General features: G+C 43.1%; 1 protein-coding gene across 1 annotated transcript; it reads left to right on the top strand.

Moving 5' to 3' along the window:
* Positions 1 to 1409: 1409 nt before the first annotated feature.
* LOC142776280 (uncharacterized) lies at positions 1410 to 14388 on the top strand. Its single transcript, XM_075879657.1, has 4 exons — positions 1410 to 1583; positions 2374 to 3297; positions 9842 to 9961; positions 14116 to 14388. The coding sequence occupies exons 2-4, from the start codon at positions 2385 to 2387 to the stop codon at positions 14262 to 14264; spliced, it is 1182 nt and encodes a 393-aa protein (XP_075735772.1). The 5' UTR covers positions 1410 to 1583; positions 2374 to 2384; the 3' UTR covers positions 14265 to 14388.
* Positions 14389 to 19762: the final 5374 nt, after the last annotated feature.

The following is a 19762-nucleotide window of genomic DNA, read 5'->3' on the forward strand; positions in this document are numbered from 1 at the left end:
GAAGGGAGGACCCCTCCCGAAATTGTTAGGAAATAAATATATTTATCCTTGTTGACAACGCTCCCGTTGTGCCATATCCCATATATATATATATATATATATATATATATATATATATATATATATATTCTCCTGAGGGGTGGTGCCTGTATTTTATTGCTCGGGGCGGACCCCTACGACAAGTGCCTTCGTGGGTCGAACAGGGAGGTACGGAACATACAAGTTGTGTTTTGGCTGTTTGCTCTTGGTGGAATAAACAGGACGGGTGAAAAGTTAAGGGGGGGGGGGTGCCTCTGAACTTTTTGATTCATTTTCTGAAGTTTGATTCTGAACCTGAACAGAATTTTAAATTTCGATTCAGATTTTCGTTGGCCCGCAAGCTTTGATTTACCGCCTTGAACGAAAATACACTCCATGTTTCGAAAATATAGTGGTACACAGCTACAAGAGGCGGTCTTCAACCGTCCATTCAGTGCTGTTTGGAAGATGGCGGCGCCTTACAAATCCAGGTGCTCGATCTGACTTCCCTAATAAACATAATTGCACAGCGCAAAACTACGCGTAATACGACGTAACTACAGAAGAAGAGGCAAGAAAGAGCGCTGTTGATTCCCTAATATGTTGATTCCTAATAAACTTTCATTTACTTCCCTAATTATCTTTACTGATGTGATGTGTATAACAACCTGATGGATGTTTTTTTTAAGATACAATTTTTTCTATTCTAAACAGATTACCACACTACCTTCATGTAAGGGAGTTTTGGAATAGGGGCCCCAAAAGTTTTTGGTACACAAAGAAATAACGTCAAGGCCACTGCGCATGCGCGAGACTCAAACCGCGTTTGGGTTTGGTGGCGCTATTTTTTGAACCGATAATTCTTGAGCTCCAACCCTTTTCGAAAAAGCGTTGGGTGAAACAATCATGACGACACCCACTGAAGCGATAACTCGTGGCTAATGTGTGAGTGAGCTAAGATAGGGGGAGTGTCGAAAGCACCGACGACCCTTTTCGAAAACTTATAGCTCCTGCTTGACCCAAAGCAAGCGCGCAAAAAAAGATTTGGGGCCCGGAAAGGGTGGTACCCTTATTACTCGAAAACTTCTTATTACTTCCTTCATCTTTAGAAATTCCTATCCAAATGACCTGTGTGAGTCGTTTTAGAGCAATCCTACGTAGTTTCCATGGTATTTTTGGAATTCCCTTAGGCCTCATTTATTTTAATATGCACAGCTAACATCTTTCTTTTTCAACCTTCTATCTCTCGCTTTTTAAAATTCTTTTATCTCATTGTTTTTCTTTTATTTTCAATAAATTCGTTATATATATTTTTTCAATTTTCATATTGAAAATTCCCTTGACTTTTCTTTTAACTGAAGTGCATTGTCTCTTGCAGGTATTAGCCAAGTTTTCCTACATGACAAAGCAAAACAAAATCTTTGGCCTATTGGATATCACCGTATATAGCCTGGGAATCATCATCGCCAAAGGCGGGTGCCAGCGCGTGGATCGGTCGTGCTCACGAGCCACTCGCCTCGGTGATTTGGAACCGGCTGGAGGCCTCGAAGGACATCGGTAGCCCTGTGAGTATACCCTAGCCCTCGTGTACTCTCGTACTAACTTCCGCATAGCAGATGATTACCTAAGCGCAGCCAAGCCAGTGAGCTCGGCCGTCTGGGCATGGCCTAGTTCAATGCCTAGGCGCGGCCAAGCCTAACAGATCGACCAGCCCGGCGAGGCCTAGTTATTACGCCAACTGCTTGACTTAGCTGTTGAAAATATTTAGGCCATTGCCAGCGGCCAGAAGCTCTTCTGGGAAGCTCACAGAAGACTTGGCTTCAGAGCTCCTTCATTTTACTTCCATTGGGTGGTCGAGATGTTATCGGACACAGGGAAAACAAGCCCCAAACACTATGCCTCCACTGTGCGATATTTATTTTTGACAGTTTTCACGGCGAGGAGGTTGATAAGTACAAAGTTGGGTGTATATTTTCAATGACCACAAGTTGATTTTGTCGATTTATGTTCTTCAAGTTTGACATGATTGCTGTGGGTAGCATTATTAAGCAGGCGTGATCGGTAGAGTGGGAATGCTTCCGCAGGATGCCGAAATCGCAAATTAGTTTTGAATGGTAACATCGCAAAGGAGCTCCTACGCTTAACGGTTGTATGAGTGAGCACCCGCAAACTTTTTGTAGGTTGGGTGTTTTTCCCGTTTAGCGAAACAAAAATTTTGTGGTTGAAGACTGGCGCATAAAAATTGCATAACACATATAAAGTTATCATTGCCTTATTTCTTTGAATGCCGACAGAAGCATATAACAGTGTGGGTCACCGAGTGTGAATTGGTTTTTTATTAACTGCGCATTTCAGATTGCAAGAGGATGAGTTACCCGACGGCTCCAGGTCATGAGGTGCACGCCGACGCCGTAGGGCGGAGCTCTCCTTTAGGCAACGAGGGCTACCAGGCATCAGGTATGCAGAGGCAGATGCCACCATCAGTATATAGGGCCATCCAAAATGCCCTGCAGGCTGCTATCTTCGATGCACAGCAGCAACAGCAGCAGCGGCACACTATGGCAAATCTGGGCTACTACCCAAACACGACGGCTGCCTCCTACCAGACGTCCGTGGCACCTCAGCAGCAGCAGCAACAGCAGCAGCAACAGCAGCAGCAACAGCAGCAGCAACAGCAGCAAGAACAGCAGCAGGAACCGCAGCAAAATTTCATCACGACACAGCTTCAACAACAGCTACGACAGCAGCAACGTTTACAAGAACAGCAACGGCTACAGCAGGTACAACAACTGCACCAGCAGCTACAACAGCAACTGCAGCAGCTTATACAGCAGCAAGTACAACAACTTCAGCAGCAGCAACAACAGCTCCAACAGCTGCAGCAACAGCAGCAGGAACAGCAGCAGGAACCGCAGCAAAATCTCATCCAGCAACAGCTTCATCAACCGCTACAACAGCAGCAACATTTCCAAGAAGAGCAACGACTACAGCAGGTACAACCACTGCACCAGCAGGTACAACAGCAACTGCAGCAGCGAGTACAGCAGCAAGTACAACAGCTTCAGCAGCAGCAACCGCAAGAGCAGTACGCGCGCCAGGCCCAGATGTACCAGGACTACCCGACTCAGGCCTACGCCATGCCGTACACCAGCCAGGCGTCATACCAGCAGGCGCCGGACTTCCCGGCTTCTAGAAGCTACGGAGCAGCCCAGACGGGGTACCCGCTGAACGGACCGACGGGCTACTTGGCTAGCTGGCCAGGCGCGTCTACTAGTGCTGGTTAGTATATGCATTTAACAAATTTAACTGAGCATATTGCGGAAAACACCCACGTGCTATGCTGCACATTAACTGCAGCTGTACGTAGTAAACTAGAATAGTTCACAGTAGCGTTTTAATACCGGGCCACTCACCATGCTCTAAAGATACAAAAATACAAAACGAGTGCAATAATCTCTCGTGATATTTCTTGTCCTTCTTGCGCACTTTTCTAACGTTGACAGCGGTTCCCATGACGTTTATAGTGTACATGCTCTCGATTAGTCCATATACGTGAAGTATTATATGTGACTTATCTCCTCTCTGCTTTGCCATGCAGCTGCCTATGCGCTCTTTGTTGCGGCAGATGAATATCGTGTATGGTCAGCCAATCACACTTCATTTTGTGTGTTTACAAATGTGCAAGCGGTGCCTGTAGCCGAGAAGCGCGAAATATATAGCTCTAGTGCTTAGTGCTGACATTCTTCACGTGCTCTGAAGAACTTAGCGGCTAGGAGGATGCATCGTGTGGGGAAAGGGTAGCGAAGAAGAGAAAACCGCCCCCTCGTCTTTGAACGTGGGGTGGTGAGTGGCTCTTTAAGAGTTTTTTTAAACAAAATGCCGTGTTCGCATCATTGAACCGTATAGTGTCGATGCGCTAAGATGACGTGAAAGCAATATTATTGCATACTAGAGGATGGTACGCTTTCGAACTGTTTTATTTACTTCTTTTTTTAGGCTATGTGACGCCAGTATAAATGTGATTGGTTGAATTGCTGTGGATAAAATATTATAAATATCGTGTACACCGAAAAATACTGATTATTACTGCATCAGTTCGAGTCATCCAATGGTACCTGATATTTCTATCTGGCGTTAAGTTGAAGGAGTAAAAATTTTGCAGTTCTCCCAGACGAACGCTTAGTTAGCAGCAATATTGAAGTTTAGCACTGCACTAGAAATCCTCAGACGGGGCATGCGTCAATAATATGCAGGGATGGTATGTTGGCTATCGTTAGTGTACTGTACGTCATGAAGTTCCGTCTCTGTTCTAGAAACTGCGTCTTTTAAAGCACATGTATGGTAAGCATAAAAACACAAATATACAAAGTAATGATAATCTAATTTACACCAAGCAGCTAGGTGGCGAAGTGGCGCCATGGCGCTAATTTAATGGCAAGTGAGGTGTTTTTATATCTTTTTTTTCGATTGCCTTGCATCAAAAACACTAGATGTATATCGCGCTCGGCAACGCCCCTCGTTTCATCGACACTTTGGCAGAAGTGGCCGGCGATAAACGTGCCTTCTGATCTTTATATCTGCATTTTCACCTATTTGTTTCAACCCTTTAGTATTTACTTTTGCCTAACTTTGAGCTGGTTACTACTGCTGCCAAACTTGACGTACTTTTGTCATACAGATGAAGTGTACACGGGGCGATGGGTCATACTGAAAAGACATATGCCTCATTTGCAAACTCGTCTTTAAAGCCACTGACGCTCACGTTAAATGTAACCATTGTCGCTACTCTTATCACATAAATGCTGCGGTGTAACTGAGCGACATGATACGACAAGAAGTGCTGCTGGTGACTTTCGAAAGAGTTATGTCTATCCGATGTGTAAATCTGGTGCGTCCCACAGAGGTTCGGAGACTACTGTTGATGTTTCTCAAGAGTTCAGTCTTCCTGTTGCTATGCTCAACTTAGCCGGAAGCTAGATCTTTTAATGCCGGTAAAAGAGTAGTTTGATGGCGTTGCACGGGCATTGCAAATGATTGATTGATTTGTGGGGTTTAACGTCCCAAAACCACCATATGATTATCAGAGACGCCGTAGTGGGGGGCTCCAGAAGTTTTGACCACCTGGGGTTCTTTAACGTGTACCCAAATCTGAGTACACGGGCCTACAACATTTCAGCCTCCATCGGAAATGCAGCCGCCACAGCCAGGATTTGATCCCGCGACCTGCGGGTCAGCAGCCGAGTACCTTAGCCACTAGACCACCGTGGCGGGGCCATTGCAAATTATGTCTGATCACTTCGATAACTCTTTGAAACTATTCGAAAGCCAAGAAAAACAAATTGAGCGACTCCAAAAAAGAACTGACCAGTTGGAACGTGTGAGGCCAGACCAAGAACTCCACCAGTTAAAACGCAGACTTGAACGACTTGGAAGTGCGTAGTAGGAGCAAAAACCTCGAGATTCATGGCGGTATTTAATGAACACGATACCATCTACAAAACTTGATGCGGTAGCTAGACTGATCCAGATTGCCGAGATCGGTGACCATGACATTGAAGCGTCATCGGCTTCAAGCGAAGGCAAATAAGACACCTGCTATTATCGTGCGCTTTCAAAGCCATAAACTTAGGAATATGTGGTTACAAAAAAAAAAAACGTACTAGAGAAACTAGTTTCTAAGGTGTTCACATCGAAAACTTTGACACGCCAGGCTAGATAATTTTGTGGATGGTGAAACAATGGACTCGCGAAAACGGTTTTTAATAAGTATGTTATGCCAAAGGAAATATCCTCTTCCGAAAGGTGAATGGTCGATCTTCATATGTGATGAATGATGTCATTCAGCTGGCCAAGTTATCTGTGGGATAAATATTTGTGCGAATGTAACAATGTGGCCGTCTGCTCATGATGGCTAAACTCTCGGTGCGTGCTACTATGAGACGTTCGCAGTACTGTGCCTGGCGAGTGGCTTGCCTCATCCGTGAAGTGTATTCATTTTCATAACGAGGTAGATGAACTTGAAGTTTTCACTGATAGTTTTGATATGCCTTTTGATTTTGTTATGATTTCAGAGTCTTGGCTCATTAGTGACTTCTGTTAACCGTCATTTACAACATTTGCTATGAACCGTGATAAAGACCGCGGCGGAGGCGTATGCATTCTCGCTATTGAGAAAATTGAATGTGAATCTGTTTAGAGACACATTTGCATGTGATCTGCAGTCGAAGTTGTTTCCACAGTGATACATAATAATTGTCTATTTTGTGTTTTATATACCCCCTAGTGGGGAGATATTGAATACATAGGGCAGTTTTTGAAGACATTGATTCATACTTTTCTTTAATTTCTGCGCAACAATATGACCTTATAATGAGAGGAGACTTCAATGTAGACATGATGTCTAGATCTACGAGTGCCACTTATTTAAACGTAATAATAAGAAGCTTTGGATTTCGCATTGTTGTTGAACATCTAACTCGTATTACTGCTAACTCCGAAACATTAAATGATTTTCATTACTATCAATACTTCTGTTATACACTGAAAGGTAACGTGTTGCGAAATAAGCGATCACATGGGTATTTGTTTTTTCCTGAAATTCCACCTCGGTCTAAACGTTTGCATGCTCCAACAGTACAGTGTAATATACCCAATGCTCTAAAAAGATTTGTAGCGAAATATCAGCTACACTTTGGGATGACGTGTTCAATAAAACTGACGCTGAGAAAGCCTATGCGGAATTTCTGAGACAGTTTGCGGTATTTATAATAGGCACTTCCCACTTACGAATAAACCAATATCGAAAACAAAACTTAGACAGCCTTGGATAACACGAGAGCTGTATGATCGCATAAAACGTAAAAATAAATCTATCATTCCTGTATAGCCTCCAAAAGTATGGATTTGTTTGAAGAGTTGAATAGCTATAGAAAAAGGTAAATAATGATATACGGAATGCTAAAAGACCATTACGAAAATCAGTTCCAACTTTCAATTCGGCATCCAGATAAACTATGGGCAAAAATGCGGTCTCTCGACATAAACTTTGTTGAGGATAAACATTTTGATACAGTCATACAAAATGGCCATGTTTACACAGGCGAACAGTTGGCTGAAGCTTTCAGCCTGCATTTTTCTAAACAGAACTCTCCAGTATAATACTCTCATGGCACGCATAGTACCAGATGTTTGTCATCCATTTTTTAACCCGTTACGGAAAATGAGGTCAAAAGGACGTTCTCCGAGCTATCAAACAGTACGTCACGTGACACAAACAATACACAGATTCCACCTGTGAAGCACGTAATGGAGGTAATTTCTGCATCGCTGACACGCATTTTAATTATGTCAGGATACCGCGACATTTCCATCTTCGATGCAAACAGCAAAAGCTGTTGTACTTTACAAAAACGGCGACAAAAATTATTTTGGTGATTCTACACCAATCAGCATCGTTCCAGTATTCTGAAAATGTTTGGAAAATGTTATATACAAGCGAATAAATAGGTTTTGGTATGCTCACAACATACACAGAAAAAAACCGGTCGGCAGAAATGGCTGTTCTTCGTCAAAAAGAATATATACTGGATACATTTGGGCAAAATAAATTCGTGCTAGGCATTTTTATAAAATACTCTAAAACAATTGACTGTATTGTGCACAGAATTTTTTACAATAAGTTAGATTTTTGTGACATAAGGCTTAAGGGGTCATGCTTTAGTGTTAATAAAGTCATGTATATAACACTAAAAACAGTATTTTCAAATTGGCAGTTCTTAATCAAGAGCACGCGCCATCAAAACCGCAGTACCTCAAGGTAGCATAGTGAAGCCTCTTATTTTTAACATTTACACCAACAATATTACGCATATTGAGTGTGATTCTAAATTTATAATTTATGCAAATTTATAATTTGTACTTTTGCCAGTTGACACTCATAAAGAGTTAGCTTTGCATGAAAACAGTATTTTGAGAAACTTAGAACTATGGATTATTGAAAATGCATTTTCATTTAATGTAAAAGACTAAAGCTAATATTTTAACTGCAAAATTAAAAAATTAGTCACTCCAATAAAATTACAATATCAATCGCAGTCTATGTAAATTATGAAATGTATAATATCGCTTGGAGTCTATTTTACACAAAGTATGCAATGGAATCACCATGTCAGTAATGTTTTTCTGAAGTCCTCTAGATCTGTTGACACACTTTCGCGTCATAGATGGCTGCTACCATGCTTTATTTTTTTCTCAATTAAGTTACTGTACGTTAGTGTGGGCCGTGATGATAGAAAGTAAATTAAAAAGGTTTCTGTATACACAATACAATTATTTTTTAATTTATAATGTTCCATACAAGCATAACATTCATCATTTCTTTATTGAACACAGCATTATTAACGCTTTCAACTTATAGAAACATCGACTGCTACGACACTATCAAACAGAACAAAAAAGACGTTTGTCTACATTATCGGAGTTAGCCGATATGTTACTACCAACATCGTATTCAGCCTCTTTGGGTACTTCCTCACACAAGAAGAAATTATGGTATGCAAAAAGTGTCTTATCAGTACCATTACATATAAATAAACTCCATTTTGCAGGCATTGAAATTAGAAAAAATACATTAGCACAGCTCCGCGAATTTTTTGTTATTTCTAACTGTAAAGCACACCTTTAGCATTTAGCCCGTTATGTGTATAATGCAATGTGGCGCCATCTTCTGTGCCTCTTTTCTATTCTGCTCCTAATGTTACCTTTTTCCTATATTAGCACAATTGCCTCCATTTAAAATGCCTCGATTACATGTGCGTTAATATATTTTTGTAACGAAAGGGAGTTACTGTGACCATTATAAGTATTTTGTCGCCACCACTCCCTCTGCCTCATGTAATAGGGGGGGGGGGACTTAGTCAAGTGGCCTGTCCACTCCCTCCATCAACAGTGTATTGGTGGAATTAAAATTACTATTAGGTAACAAAATTAACCGTAATATAGGAGCACATGAAGATGGCAGGATATTTTATTTTTTGCTGGTTTCATGCTCTAAGAAGTTTTTGAAAGCAGCTGTGTTACAGTGCGGTGTCTTAAATAATAACCGTGGCGAGGGAACGTTAAAGGTGATCGTTGAATCCACGATAGACAATAATAATCATGGAGTAATACGGTACATCTGTTCGGCGCTTCCTAGTCACCCAACTCGTCGTAAGCAGACGAGAACGACATGCGTAAACGGCTATCTATATGAAGTTGGCGTGAATGAACCTTGCCAAAAGGCAGGGTAAGGGGGTACGAATTATGCAAGTCAATCCCTTTATTGCTAACGTCCACTACGCACTTCAGCAGGCCGGTCTGACGAATGTTAAGAATATTAAGTTCACCTAGGCGCCTTACTAAATGCGCTGTACCAGAATACCGAAGAAACACATAGTAGAACTATGGTAAACGCCTTCACGTAGAATATAGTACTCATTTCCTCACTCAAATGCGCCAGCATAAAGCGACGCATAGTTTTTAGAGTGAAAAGTTAAGCACCAAGCAGGACGGACAACAGAGAAGAGATTAGACAAGCGCTGTTTTATAATAGCAAGGCAGTCAGATTTGAGCAACTTTCATTTGCTAGTAATAATTTCCAGCCATCGATGAGGAACTGTGCACGTTCACTATAGCAAACCTACCATGTCCCACTTCAAGGGCTTAAGTTATTTGTTTTTCAATGTGATCTAAGTGTGAATGTTAAGGTATAATATACCTATGTGAGAACGATTGAGCTTCGTTTCATGGATTGACTGAGACGTCGTTGTGGTCTTTTTTTATTTAGCGTTCACAGACAGACAGTCAAAGAGTCCGTGGGCCGCTTACCAGCAAGCGACCGGGTTGTGGGCACCTCGGCGTGTCTCACCGCAGAACGCCGACGTCGGTCGCCAAAATTACTACTACAGTAAGTGTCATTGTGGATTTTCTATCTCATACCGCCGTCTCAGAGTTGTTATAAAGCAAGAGTTAGCAGCCTTGCCCCAAGGACCCCCTTCTTGCCTAACGCAGTCATATATGCATTGCGCAAAGAAAGGGGTTAGTCTTTTATGCAAATTATTTGTTGGGATCTGTAATAGTGCCCAGTCCTTTCAGCATATTTTGCACGATGATCTGTTACCCTCAGGGCCTGAAGATTTGATGCTACGCTGTTGGTTAACAATAGCTACTTACTGGTTTGGTGAAATTAAACGAATACAAACGCTAGGGTGTTCGACCGCCCTCTTTTTTTCACACGAAGGTGTTTTATGCTGGGGTGCTTATTGATTGCATCTTTGCGCGGGATTCACTGTAGTTTTGTCTGTGAATATAAGCTAAAACGTTCATACCAGTGATGTAACGTCGTCATGCATAGAATATTGATAAAATGAACGTTATCGGATGGAAAAAAAAAGAAAAGAAAGAGCATCCGCCGCCGGAAATCAAACGTATGACCCCTCGGTTCGCAACAATAGGGCCCGGTGCTTTAACGACTAAGCCGCCGAGGCACTTTTGTGACGCTCGCAAACGTACTTTGTATCTTTCCCACATTCTTTCTCGCACTGTGCTCTTTGTTGACGGGGCTAGGTCGGGCTATGCGAGACCAGCGCTGGATAGGTGGCGCCCCGAAAAAGAGCACCTGGCGGATAGTTGCGACACAACTCAGCTCCTCGCGCACAGACGACCAGCCGCAGTTGTACCACTCTGCGAGCACGCATGTGTGCCGCTGCTGGGCATCATTTTGGAACGAGCAGCTCGAAAAGCCTTTGCGCCTGTAATTATCCACTGTGGTTTCGAAGAATAACTTTGTGCGAAGGATACTCCGACATAAAGAGCACTGAAAAACGGGGACAAGCCCTGCAAAGCGGACTGTGGCTTTGCATATATAGTATCGAATGGACAGTGCTGGTCCGTGATGGCAGCTCCCTCGTCCTTATTTTCTGGTTGCGTGCTGGGTTCGGGCTAATGCTAGTGCTGGCTGACATGCCCCCATCTGCAGTAAAACAAAAGAGAACAAAAACGAAAGCACTGTAAGTGGTAGCTGCGTTCATTTTTTTTCTGTTTTCGTGTGTACGCCCTGTCAGCGGTATTTATTCACAGGGACGTGGATCAAGCATAATACCATGGCAGCATAGCACGAGTTGTGTCACACTGCCATTCTTTAGGGCTCGGGATAGATTATCGACCATAACGGCCGCACTTCGATGGGGGTGAAACATAAAAAAGAACACCCGTGGACTAAGATATATGTGCGCATTGGAGAACTCCAATCGGTCAATATCTTGATACGTACGCAACAGCGAATGAAAATGATATCTTGTTTGGCACATGAAAACCTGGGAATTATCGATGTTGAACAGACACCTTCATTTTAGACCGACCCACGTAAGCGGAAAAACCGGAACTGTGTGTTGGTGAACAAAACGAGTAAAATTGAAGACATTTCAAACTTCTCTAGCAAGACATAAATTCCAATGTTACTTAGCCACGGCAGCCAAAAAAAGCTTAACACATCGGCTGACTCCAGAAAGCTAAGCTTCGAGTAGTATGCTGCTTTGTTCGTAACAAGAACTACCCTGTCTTTTGACAGAGTTAAAACAAAACAGTAAAACGAAAGTTAACAGAAGCATCTCGGCATCGAATGCTCACCGCGAGAGTATCTTTTATAGCAGCTCGGAGGCGTAGTTCGGAAACATGAGCCCACACAAGTCTTATGGACAAGGCAACTTTCCTTTACACGCAACTGTTTACAAAAAAAAAAAAAAAACTATCTGCCTATCGTTTCATTTCCTTCACGCGGTGGCATCAGATGGAGTTTGATGGCGGTGGTCAGATGGATGGAGGCATGGAAAGTGTTAGACCTGAAGTGGGCCACACAACGCTCAGCGGGCCTCATAAAGAAATACACGTGTCGTATGTTGCATAATACGCTCGTTTTTTCTTTCGGTAAAACGCCGTTCAAACTCGACTGTTTGACCTTGGTTTCCACTGGTGGCTGTCTTCACGATCGAATAACTATAGCAGACATGCGCCATTTGGTTTAGAAACGAGCCCGGCAGCACTAGACAGGAGAGCGAGAACATCGCCTCCTCTTTTTACGTCCCCCCTTTCCTCTATACGCCATATATTGTTGCACTCGAATACGCAGCAGTACCGCCAGCGCCCTTTAGTTTTGTTACGGCGATGCCCTCCACGCACCGCCTCCACGCGGCGCCGCTCTCGTCTGCGGGAGCAGGTGAGAAGTGCATGCTTTCACCGCCAGGGTGGTCGTGGAAACTCCAGCACTGGTTCCTAGTGCGCCACAAAACACGCATCAAGGCATCTTGAATGGGACGGGGTGGGGCCGCCATCAGTAAACGAAGTGATGTAACGAGTGACGTAACGAAGTGACGTAACGAGCGAAGTGACGCTGATAGGCATCGATTCGGTGTCGACGCAGCTAAAGGATGGCTCCGAGATTACGCGCATTGGTAAATAGTCTCGACACCAGCGAGCATGTCAACGAAGACCCCCCTATGCATGTCTTGCATAGGGGTGTCGCCCTAGACGCAGTTAAGTTGTATTTGCTTTCTATTATCGTGGCACGGCTCGTTGTCGGAGTTGTGGAACCTCCACATTCACCAACAGTGTTTTTGCGCCGCCGAACGCTTCGAGGGTGATAGCAACGTCCAATAAAACTGCAGCAATAAGAATAGCAGAAACGTCCACGGGCTAATGTCGTGCATTGGTAGAGCGAGACAGACGCCAGCGGTACGTGGAATGCCAGCGCGTGTTCACGGTACAGGCTACGAACCTCTGCCTCCCGTGTTGCTGACACGCAGTGTGGTAGAGTATGAATGAGCACAGGCGTAGGTTGCTCTATTTCTCGGGAGCGCAAAACATGACATTTCTCTCCTTAATTGAGGACGCTTTGAAGTGCATATTGAGTTCCGTGGGTTTGTTACGTGCTTGTTGATGCCATCTTTGTGCGTGATTTACGATACGTTGTGTCTGTGTATATAATTTCAAGACTTAAGCTATCACAATGGTTATATCTGGGTAGTATCACAATGGTTATATCTGGGTAGTATAACAATGGTTATATCATAATCTGGTTCGTTAGTCGTCGTAATGGAGACGTGCCACTAGGCCTCAAAGTGGGTGCATCCTCGTCAAGTGGTGCTGTTGCTTCCAAATGGCAGACTCTGTACGAAGTCTGTTTCACAATCAAAAAGAATAAAACTGATAGATTGATTGCTTGTTTGATTGATTGATATATCACTACGCAATAACCACTCATTTCGTGAAGACAATTTTCCCTTTTCCTGTTATACCGATTTCAATGATGAAGGGATCAGCCACGTTTGTTTTTTCAGCACGCAACTGTGCTTTTTGCTGCTTTTGTTTTACTTACGTTATCGCTGCAGTGCTTATAGATGGTAATGTAAGTTCCCTGCATGCTTTTGAGACAGTGAAGCTCACTTTCTTTTTTCATGGTGATCTCGAGCGCGTGGTAACGAAATATACAAATAAATATATTAAAAAAATGACCGCAATAAAATGATTCTCGCAAACGTAGTTTATGGCGAGTCTCAATCGTGTGTGAGAAAAAAGCCGCACAAATTAGACAGAAAACATGCATAGAAGCAGAAACAAACAGCGAAAATCACGACAACAGAATAAGTAGAGCGCATACCATGGCACGCCACTTACAATTTATGGAAGAAGAATTCGTTGTAATTCTATAGTCTGCCTTTTCCCGCGGTGGTCCATATGACGAAAAAAGATCATCGAGACACCTTAAAATAGTCACTCACGATATTCTTAAGGTTGATTATTTCTTGATGATTTATTTATTCGAGGCGTCGGAGCCCATCGTTTTGAAATGTGTGATGAGTCTTAAAACATACGGTGCATAAGAGTAGTAGTATACCCTAATAAGTGAGGTGAAAGTTATGTGGCAGTTTTGCGTGCACTCTACTTTGTTTTGTGCCTTAACTTTGCAGCGGTGTTGACCGCTTTGAACGTGAACCAACTGGCTTTAGCAATTCACGCTTACAGGTTATACAGAAACATGTGTGATTGTGAGTGTCATTTGTGCAGGCAACAGCTACCCAAGACGAAGCAGATACCCACCAGGCTACGGCATTTCTCGCCCAAACAATCCGGCCGGCTACCAGACGCAGAGCTACAGGCAAAGATACCCGCTACCGGGTGTCAATCAAGTGCAGTCCCGTTATCCCCAAAATTGATAGACGTCTGGTCCACTCGGTACAGAAACCCCTACCACCGCAGCCACGAAGACGTGAAAAGAGAACTGAGGTTGAAGGGTCATCATGCCAATGCAATAAAGTAGTATCGTTCCGAGGCACAGAAGAGCTCGTGTCTTTTTGACACAGATGAATAGCAGAAGTTGGACAGAAGCACATGCTTTCCCGTTATTAAAAAAAAGTAGTAGTAAAAGAAGAATATAATCGGGAACTACCCTCTTCGGTTGGGCGGTAAACAGAGACTCGAAGTAGAAGTGCAGGATTCTACACGATATGCCGAAGGCCAACTACAGAAGTGACACAGTTACCGCTTGAAATTGGAAACACAGACGAAAGCGAGTTCCATGCGAGTGCCGCCTATGCAGATTTTGACGACACGGTGAGGACAAGAAAAGCAATTGGAGGTGGGCGTAATTACAACCCATTCTGATGACAGAGCTGTACATAGCTATGCTATGTGTGTGTGTTCGCAAAAAGCTCAAGTCCAGGTATATCCTGCAGATATTAGGGCGAATCCCACAACGGGTCACTGGCGTATTAAAAATGAAGTGGTCTTCGCCGGGCGTATGTGCCACATGAAGTGGGTTAACCCCTCACCTACCACTGGTTCACTGTTAAACTAGAGCCCACGGGCAGGAAGCACCGATCACGAAAGAACCAAGCGCATACATCAAGCCACACCAGACAACGCAGGTCACGGCTAGAAGTTGCTGTCGCTCAAACAAAAAGCTTTTAAGGGGCAAGCATGAAATTTAGAATCGACCTTCTGGACAGGGTTCACGTGTTTATTTTGAGGGTGTGTGATCGGCTAATGTTGTAAATTTTCTGTCACTTGCACAAGGTTTGCTAAAACAGCCTGGCTGGTCATACACCTTCGAACAATAAAACGACTCCTTAAATGTTTCTTCACAGCTGCAACTTCGATGGCATCGTATGCATTGATCATGTACAAAAAATCGGTCTTGGCCCCGGGCGATGTTCGACACTCTTGTCCGGACGCATGAAGCTGGTCTAACTTGAATGATGCAATTTACACGCAGCACAGGCCAACTTCAGGCTTTCCGCTTCCGGGTGGCTGCCCTGTACTTTTTCCTGATTAGTTACCACGCATCAATTTTGTGATCGCTTATGTCGCATCGTGTGGTTGGAGCTTGCAATCATTCTCAGGTTGAAATGGACTACAGATGTTCCTGTGCAGCTCCTGCCATGGCACACCTCTGAGCATCCACTCTGAAGCGCGCCTTCGATGCAACAAAGTACAAGCGACGTATGCATTTCGCAAATCGGCTGCGCTAAGTAAAGAAAAAAAGCAAGTTGGGCCACCGATCATTGAAGGAACGGGCAAGATAGTCATAGAACGACTAGTTAAATTTAATTTAGTTTATTCCGACATCACGCGAGACATTACAAAAGTCATAACACTGAGCCCTAGGAGAGAAAGCAAAAAAAAAATTAGGGCTCGACGAAGGCTTTCGAGCATTTGCGCTCAAGTTTAAGACTGCGCAAAATCATTTTCACTGGCACCAGTCAAATGCATAACCTACGACGCAGACCGTGAGAGGGCGGTAGGTGCCATTTAACGGGCATGGGAGAGTTCATAATAACGGTGTTAATGGCGAAAGGTAAAAGAACCATTGTTTCTGAGATTTAATGACAAAAAACGTATTACTAAAGAGATAATTGTCAATGTAGCAGAAAAGGCATACTAATCTTTACGTAGTAAGTTTATCAGGAAAGGTTTTATTTCCCATCACTCTTCTCCCTGTACAGGATAGCAAACGCGGCGGATTCTCGGTTGACCAACCACCTTTATATTCCTCGTCGTTTCGGTCTCTGTCTCCTGAGGATAAGATTTGAGGTATGCATTTTTCCATAAGACCTGACTGAAGGTTTTGCCATTAAAAAAAGAATTATCTTCAGCACAGCTAAATTCTCATCTTTTAAATATTTATTCAATAATAATTCGTACCTAACCTTGCTATATTAGTTGGTTGTAGCTTATACCGGCAGTATACTAAAGAAAATGCTGAAAAAAGTCTCCTTCTACTCAGCCTATCTTCTGAATTTGGTGTGAGCCATCAGGGAAGGAGGAGCAGAAGAAGAAGAAGTAGAAGAAGAAGAAGGAGGAGCTGCAATCTCTTAGATTTTTGACCACTACAATAAACGATTACTTGGTACATGCAGAAACAAAAAATGTAATAGCTACAGATGCTTCTGTCAACAATGAAAAGGCAGGCGTAGGAATTGCGTCTGATTTCCTCAGCTGGTCTTTTTCAGTAAGGCTTCCAGATTTCACTCCTATATTTGAAGCCGAGCTAGTAGCTATTATTTTAGCTCTTCGTAAAATTCCTACGACCGAGACCAGTGCAATCATCCTAACAGACTCACTTTCGGTGTGTGCAGCTCTGACAACCTCTGAACAATCTCGTGCCCTAGCAGCGTTCCACACATTAGCACCACCGCATTTGAATCTCCTCGAATTAGCGTGGGTCCCAGGTCACTGCGGATTACAATTATTGAATTGGCACATGCTTTGGCATGAGCATCACTCGATGGACCAGTAATTTCAGTACTTCCCGAGTTAGAATACTTATCAGGGGTTAGATATAGGAAATTCGCTATTTTTACAGATAGTTTAGAAAATATCACACAATGGACAGATTATCAGCACCTCAAATTTCCATGGAAAGCCTAGTGGAGTCCGTCAAAAAAACTTGAAATTATAATCTCGAGATTCCGGTGCCGTGTCCCCCCATTAAATTTTTATTTACACAGAGCTGGTCTGACACTTTCCCCCCTTTGTCCGTTCTGCGAAGAATCAGAAACCATTGAACATTATTTTTGCTCATGTCGTAACTATGCATTAATTAGGAAACGACTTTATGATATTCCATTTGCGAAGCTAGGTTTATATTTAACCACAGAAAATGTTCTAAGTTTTGGTGCCTCTGTTTTGGGAAATTGCCACAGAGACGCATTCGATAAGGTGTGTAATTTTATTCAAGACTCTAAACGTTTTTCAACATAAAGCGCACGTTAACAGATACTAAAAAAAAAACCGGGTCGAAAAGTAATTTTCAATTCTGGATAAATCCGTGACATACCAAATTAATCGGGTTTGGCAAAACCAGCTGTCTGGTCGGCTCCCAAAATCAAGTTGTAGCTATTAGTGTTTACTTTGTTGTTGATTCTTTTTTCTCACTATCTAAATCTTTGGTTTCTTTCTTTTTTTTAACATACTGTCTTCAATATACAACTCCCCCCCCCCCCTTTTTTTTTCGTTGTAAGCAATAATGCAGTTATCGTCCATATGAGACTACTTGTTCTCTTGGCCCATCCCCCAGAGTGGGTATGAGCCATGGATTAGAGGATACAAACAAACAAACAAACAAACAAACAAACAAACAAACAAACAAACAAACAAACAAACAAACAAACAAACAAACAAACAAACAAACAAACAAACAAACAAACAGGAGGAGCAACAAAAGCGGGTGCCGGCGCGTGTCCTGAATAACGTTCGGGCGATCTAGCTTACTTCGAAATTATTTAAAATATTTGGAGAACTCTTGATATCAAGCTCAATGAATTTATTTCGCGTCTGTGTGTCCTTTCGACAAGGCAAATAGGATTTAAACAGGTTTGCTTATGGTCGGCTCTTGTTTGTTTGGAAAGCAGCATTCAACTTGCGAAATTATCCGGTGAGCTTTCTGCGTTAGTCACATTAGATATTACAAAATCCTACGATAGTGTTGAACACAGTATTTTGATTTATACATTTGTGAGCTGAGATGTGTCAAATTGCATCATATCTCAGATTCAGGAGTTTATTTTCATCTTGTAAATTCTCATCTTGTAGATATTTAATCAATAATAATTTGTACCTAACTTTGCTATATTACTTGGTTCCAGCTTGTATCGGCCGTATACTATACAAAAAAAGTGGGGGGACCCTTAAGCTTAACTTTAAGTGTTGAATGTGATAGCGAAAACCTGCCCCTAGGTTTCCCTTCAACCACTAGGTGTATACTAATTAATATGTTTTGTTACATACACACGCACACAGTAGATTGTACCAGCGCGCGCGCGCAATGGTACATACAGGTTTTTGATCAAAGCAAGAGTCGCATGGCCTCCAAGACACGCGCGGCGCGCTTGCCATGTCGGGGGTCATAAAGAGTTTCACAATGCCTCACCGATAGCAGCACATTATCTAGCGTTTGCTGTTTTCTTGATGAACACCTCTGGATAGGCATGATATGTTTCCGCTAGATGGACATGTTTGTCCGTTTTATGATGATGATATGTGGGGTTTAACGTCGCAAAACCATGATATGATAATGAGAGACGCCGTAGCGGAGGGCTTCGGAAATTTCAACCACGCGGGGATCTTTAACGTGCACCGAAATCTGAGCACACGGGCCTACAACACTTCCGCCTGCAGCCACCACAAATGCAGCCACCACAGCTGGGATTCGATCCCGCGACCTGTGGGCCAGCAGCCGAGTACCTTAGCCTCTAGACCAACCGCGGCGGGGCCTTGTCCTTCTTAAGATCAGTTTGAAAGTTCCTGTGCGTTTTTAGCGGCGATGGCTGCTCTATCCCGCCCTTTTTCGGCGTAGTTTGAGGCCTCCCAAATACGCCTACAAATTGCCGATTTGGCTCATTTTCGTCGTGAAACCTGTCAAACAAAATGCGCCAAAGGTGCCCTGAAACACTTTTAGAGTATCCATGGAATCAATTCGCTAGAAGAGCTTATTTTCTCGCGAATTCAACACCGCGAAAATTTTAAGAATCCATTCAGTGCAAGTGGAGTTAGAAATGTTTTTCACATGCTGCAAGTGCATATCTCTTCTCTCGTCCCGACGAAAGCGCTGGAAGCTAAGCAGGGAGTTGTGGCAGGGGCAAAGAAACTACGTTACCTGTGCCTCGTGACCTTGAGCACTTTTTTTTTCTTCGATTGTGCGGCATCTTCAATGTGATCGCACGCGCACGCGTGGACAAGTCGCGGCCTCCGGCGGTTATCTCTGTAACTTGCTTCGCTCACGGACGATTTTTCGCCCACAACCAATGCGGCCGACGCTGATGGCGGAATTTCTGACACAGGAGCTCTCTAACGCTATCGTGTTAAAACTGCAAAAAATTCTCCTAGTACTGAGCCAATCGCATGCATTGGGTTTGAGCCATCAGAGGAGGAGAAGAAGAAGAAGAAGAAGAAGAAGAAGAAGAAGAAGAAGAAGAAGAAGAAGAAGAAGAAGAAGAAGAAGAAGAAGAAGAAGAAGAAGAAGAAGAAGAAGAAGAAGAAGAAGAAGAAGAAGAAGAAGAAGCGGGTGACAGCGCGTGACCTGGATAACATTCGGGCGAGCTCATTTACTTCCGAATTAGTTAAAATATACGGGCAAGTATTCATAAAATGCTCAGGGAATTTATTTCGCGTCATTGTATCCTTTCGTCAAGGGAAATAGGATTTAGACAGGTTT

The sequence above is a fragment of the Rhipicephalus microplus genome, chromosome X (assembly GCF_043290135.1).
Source record: "Rhipicephalus microplus isolate Deutch F79 chromosome X, USDA_Rmic, whole genome shotgun sequence".
In the NCBI taxonomy this organism is placed as follows: Eukaryota; Metazoa; Arthropoda; class Arachnida; order Ixodida; family Ixodidae; genus Rhipicephalus; species Rhipicephalus microplus.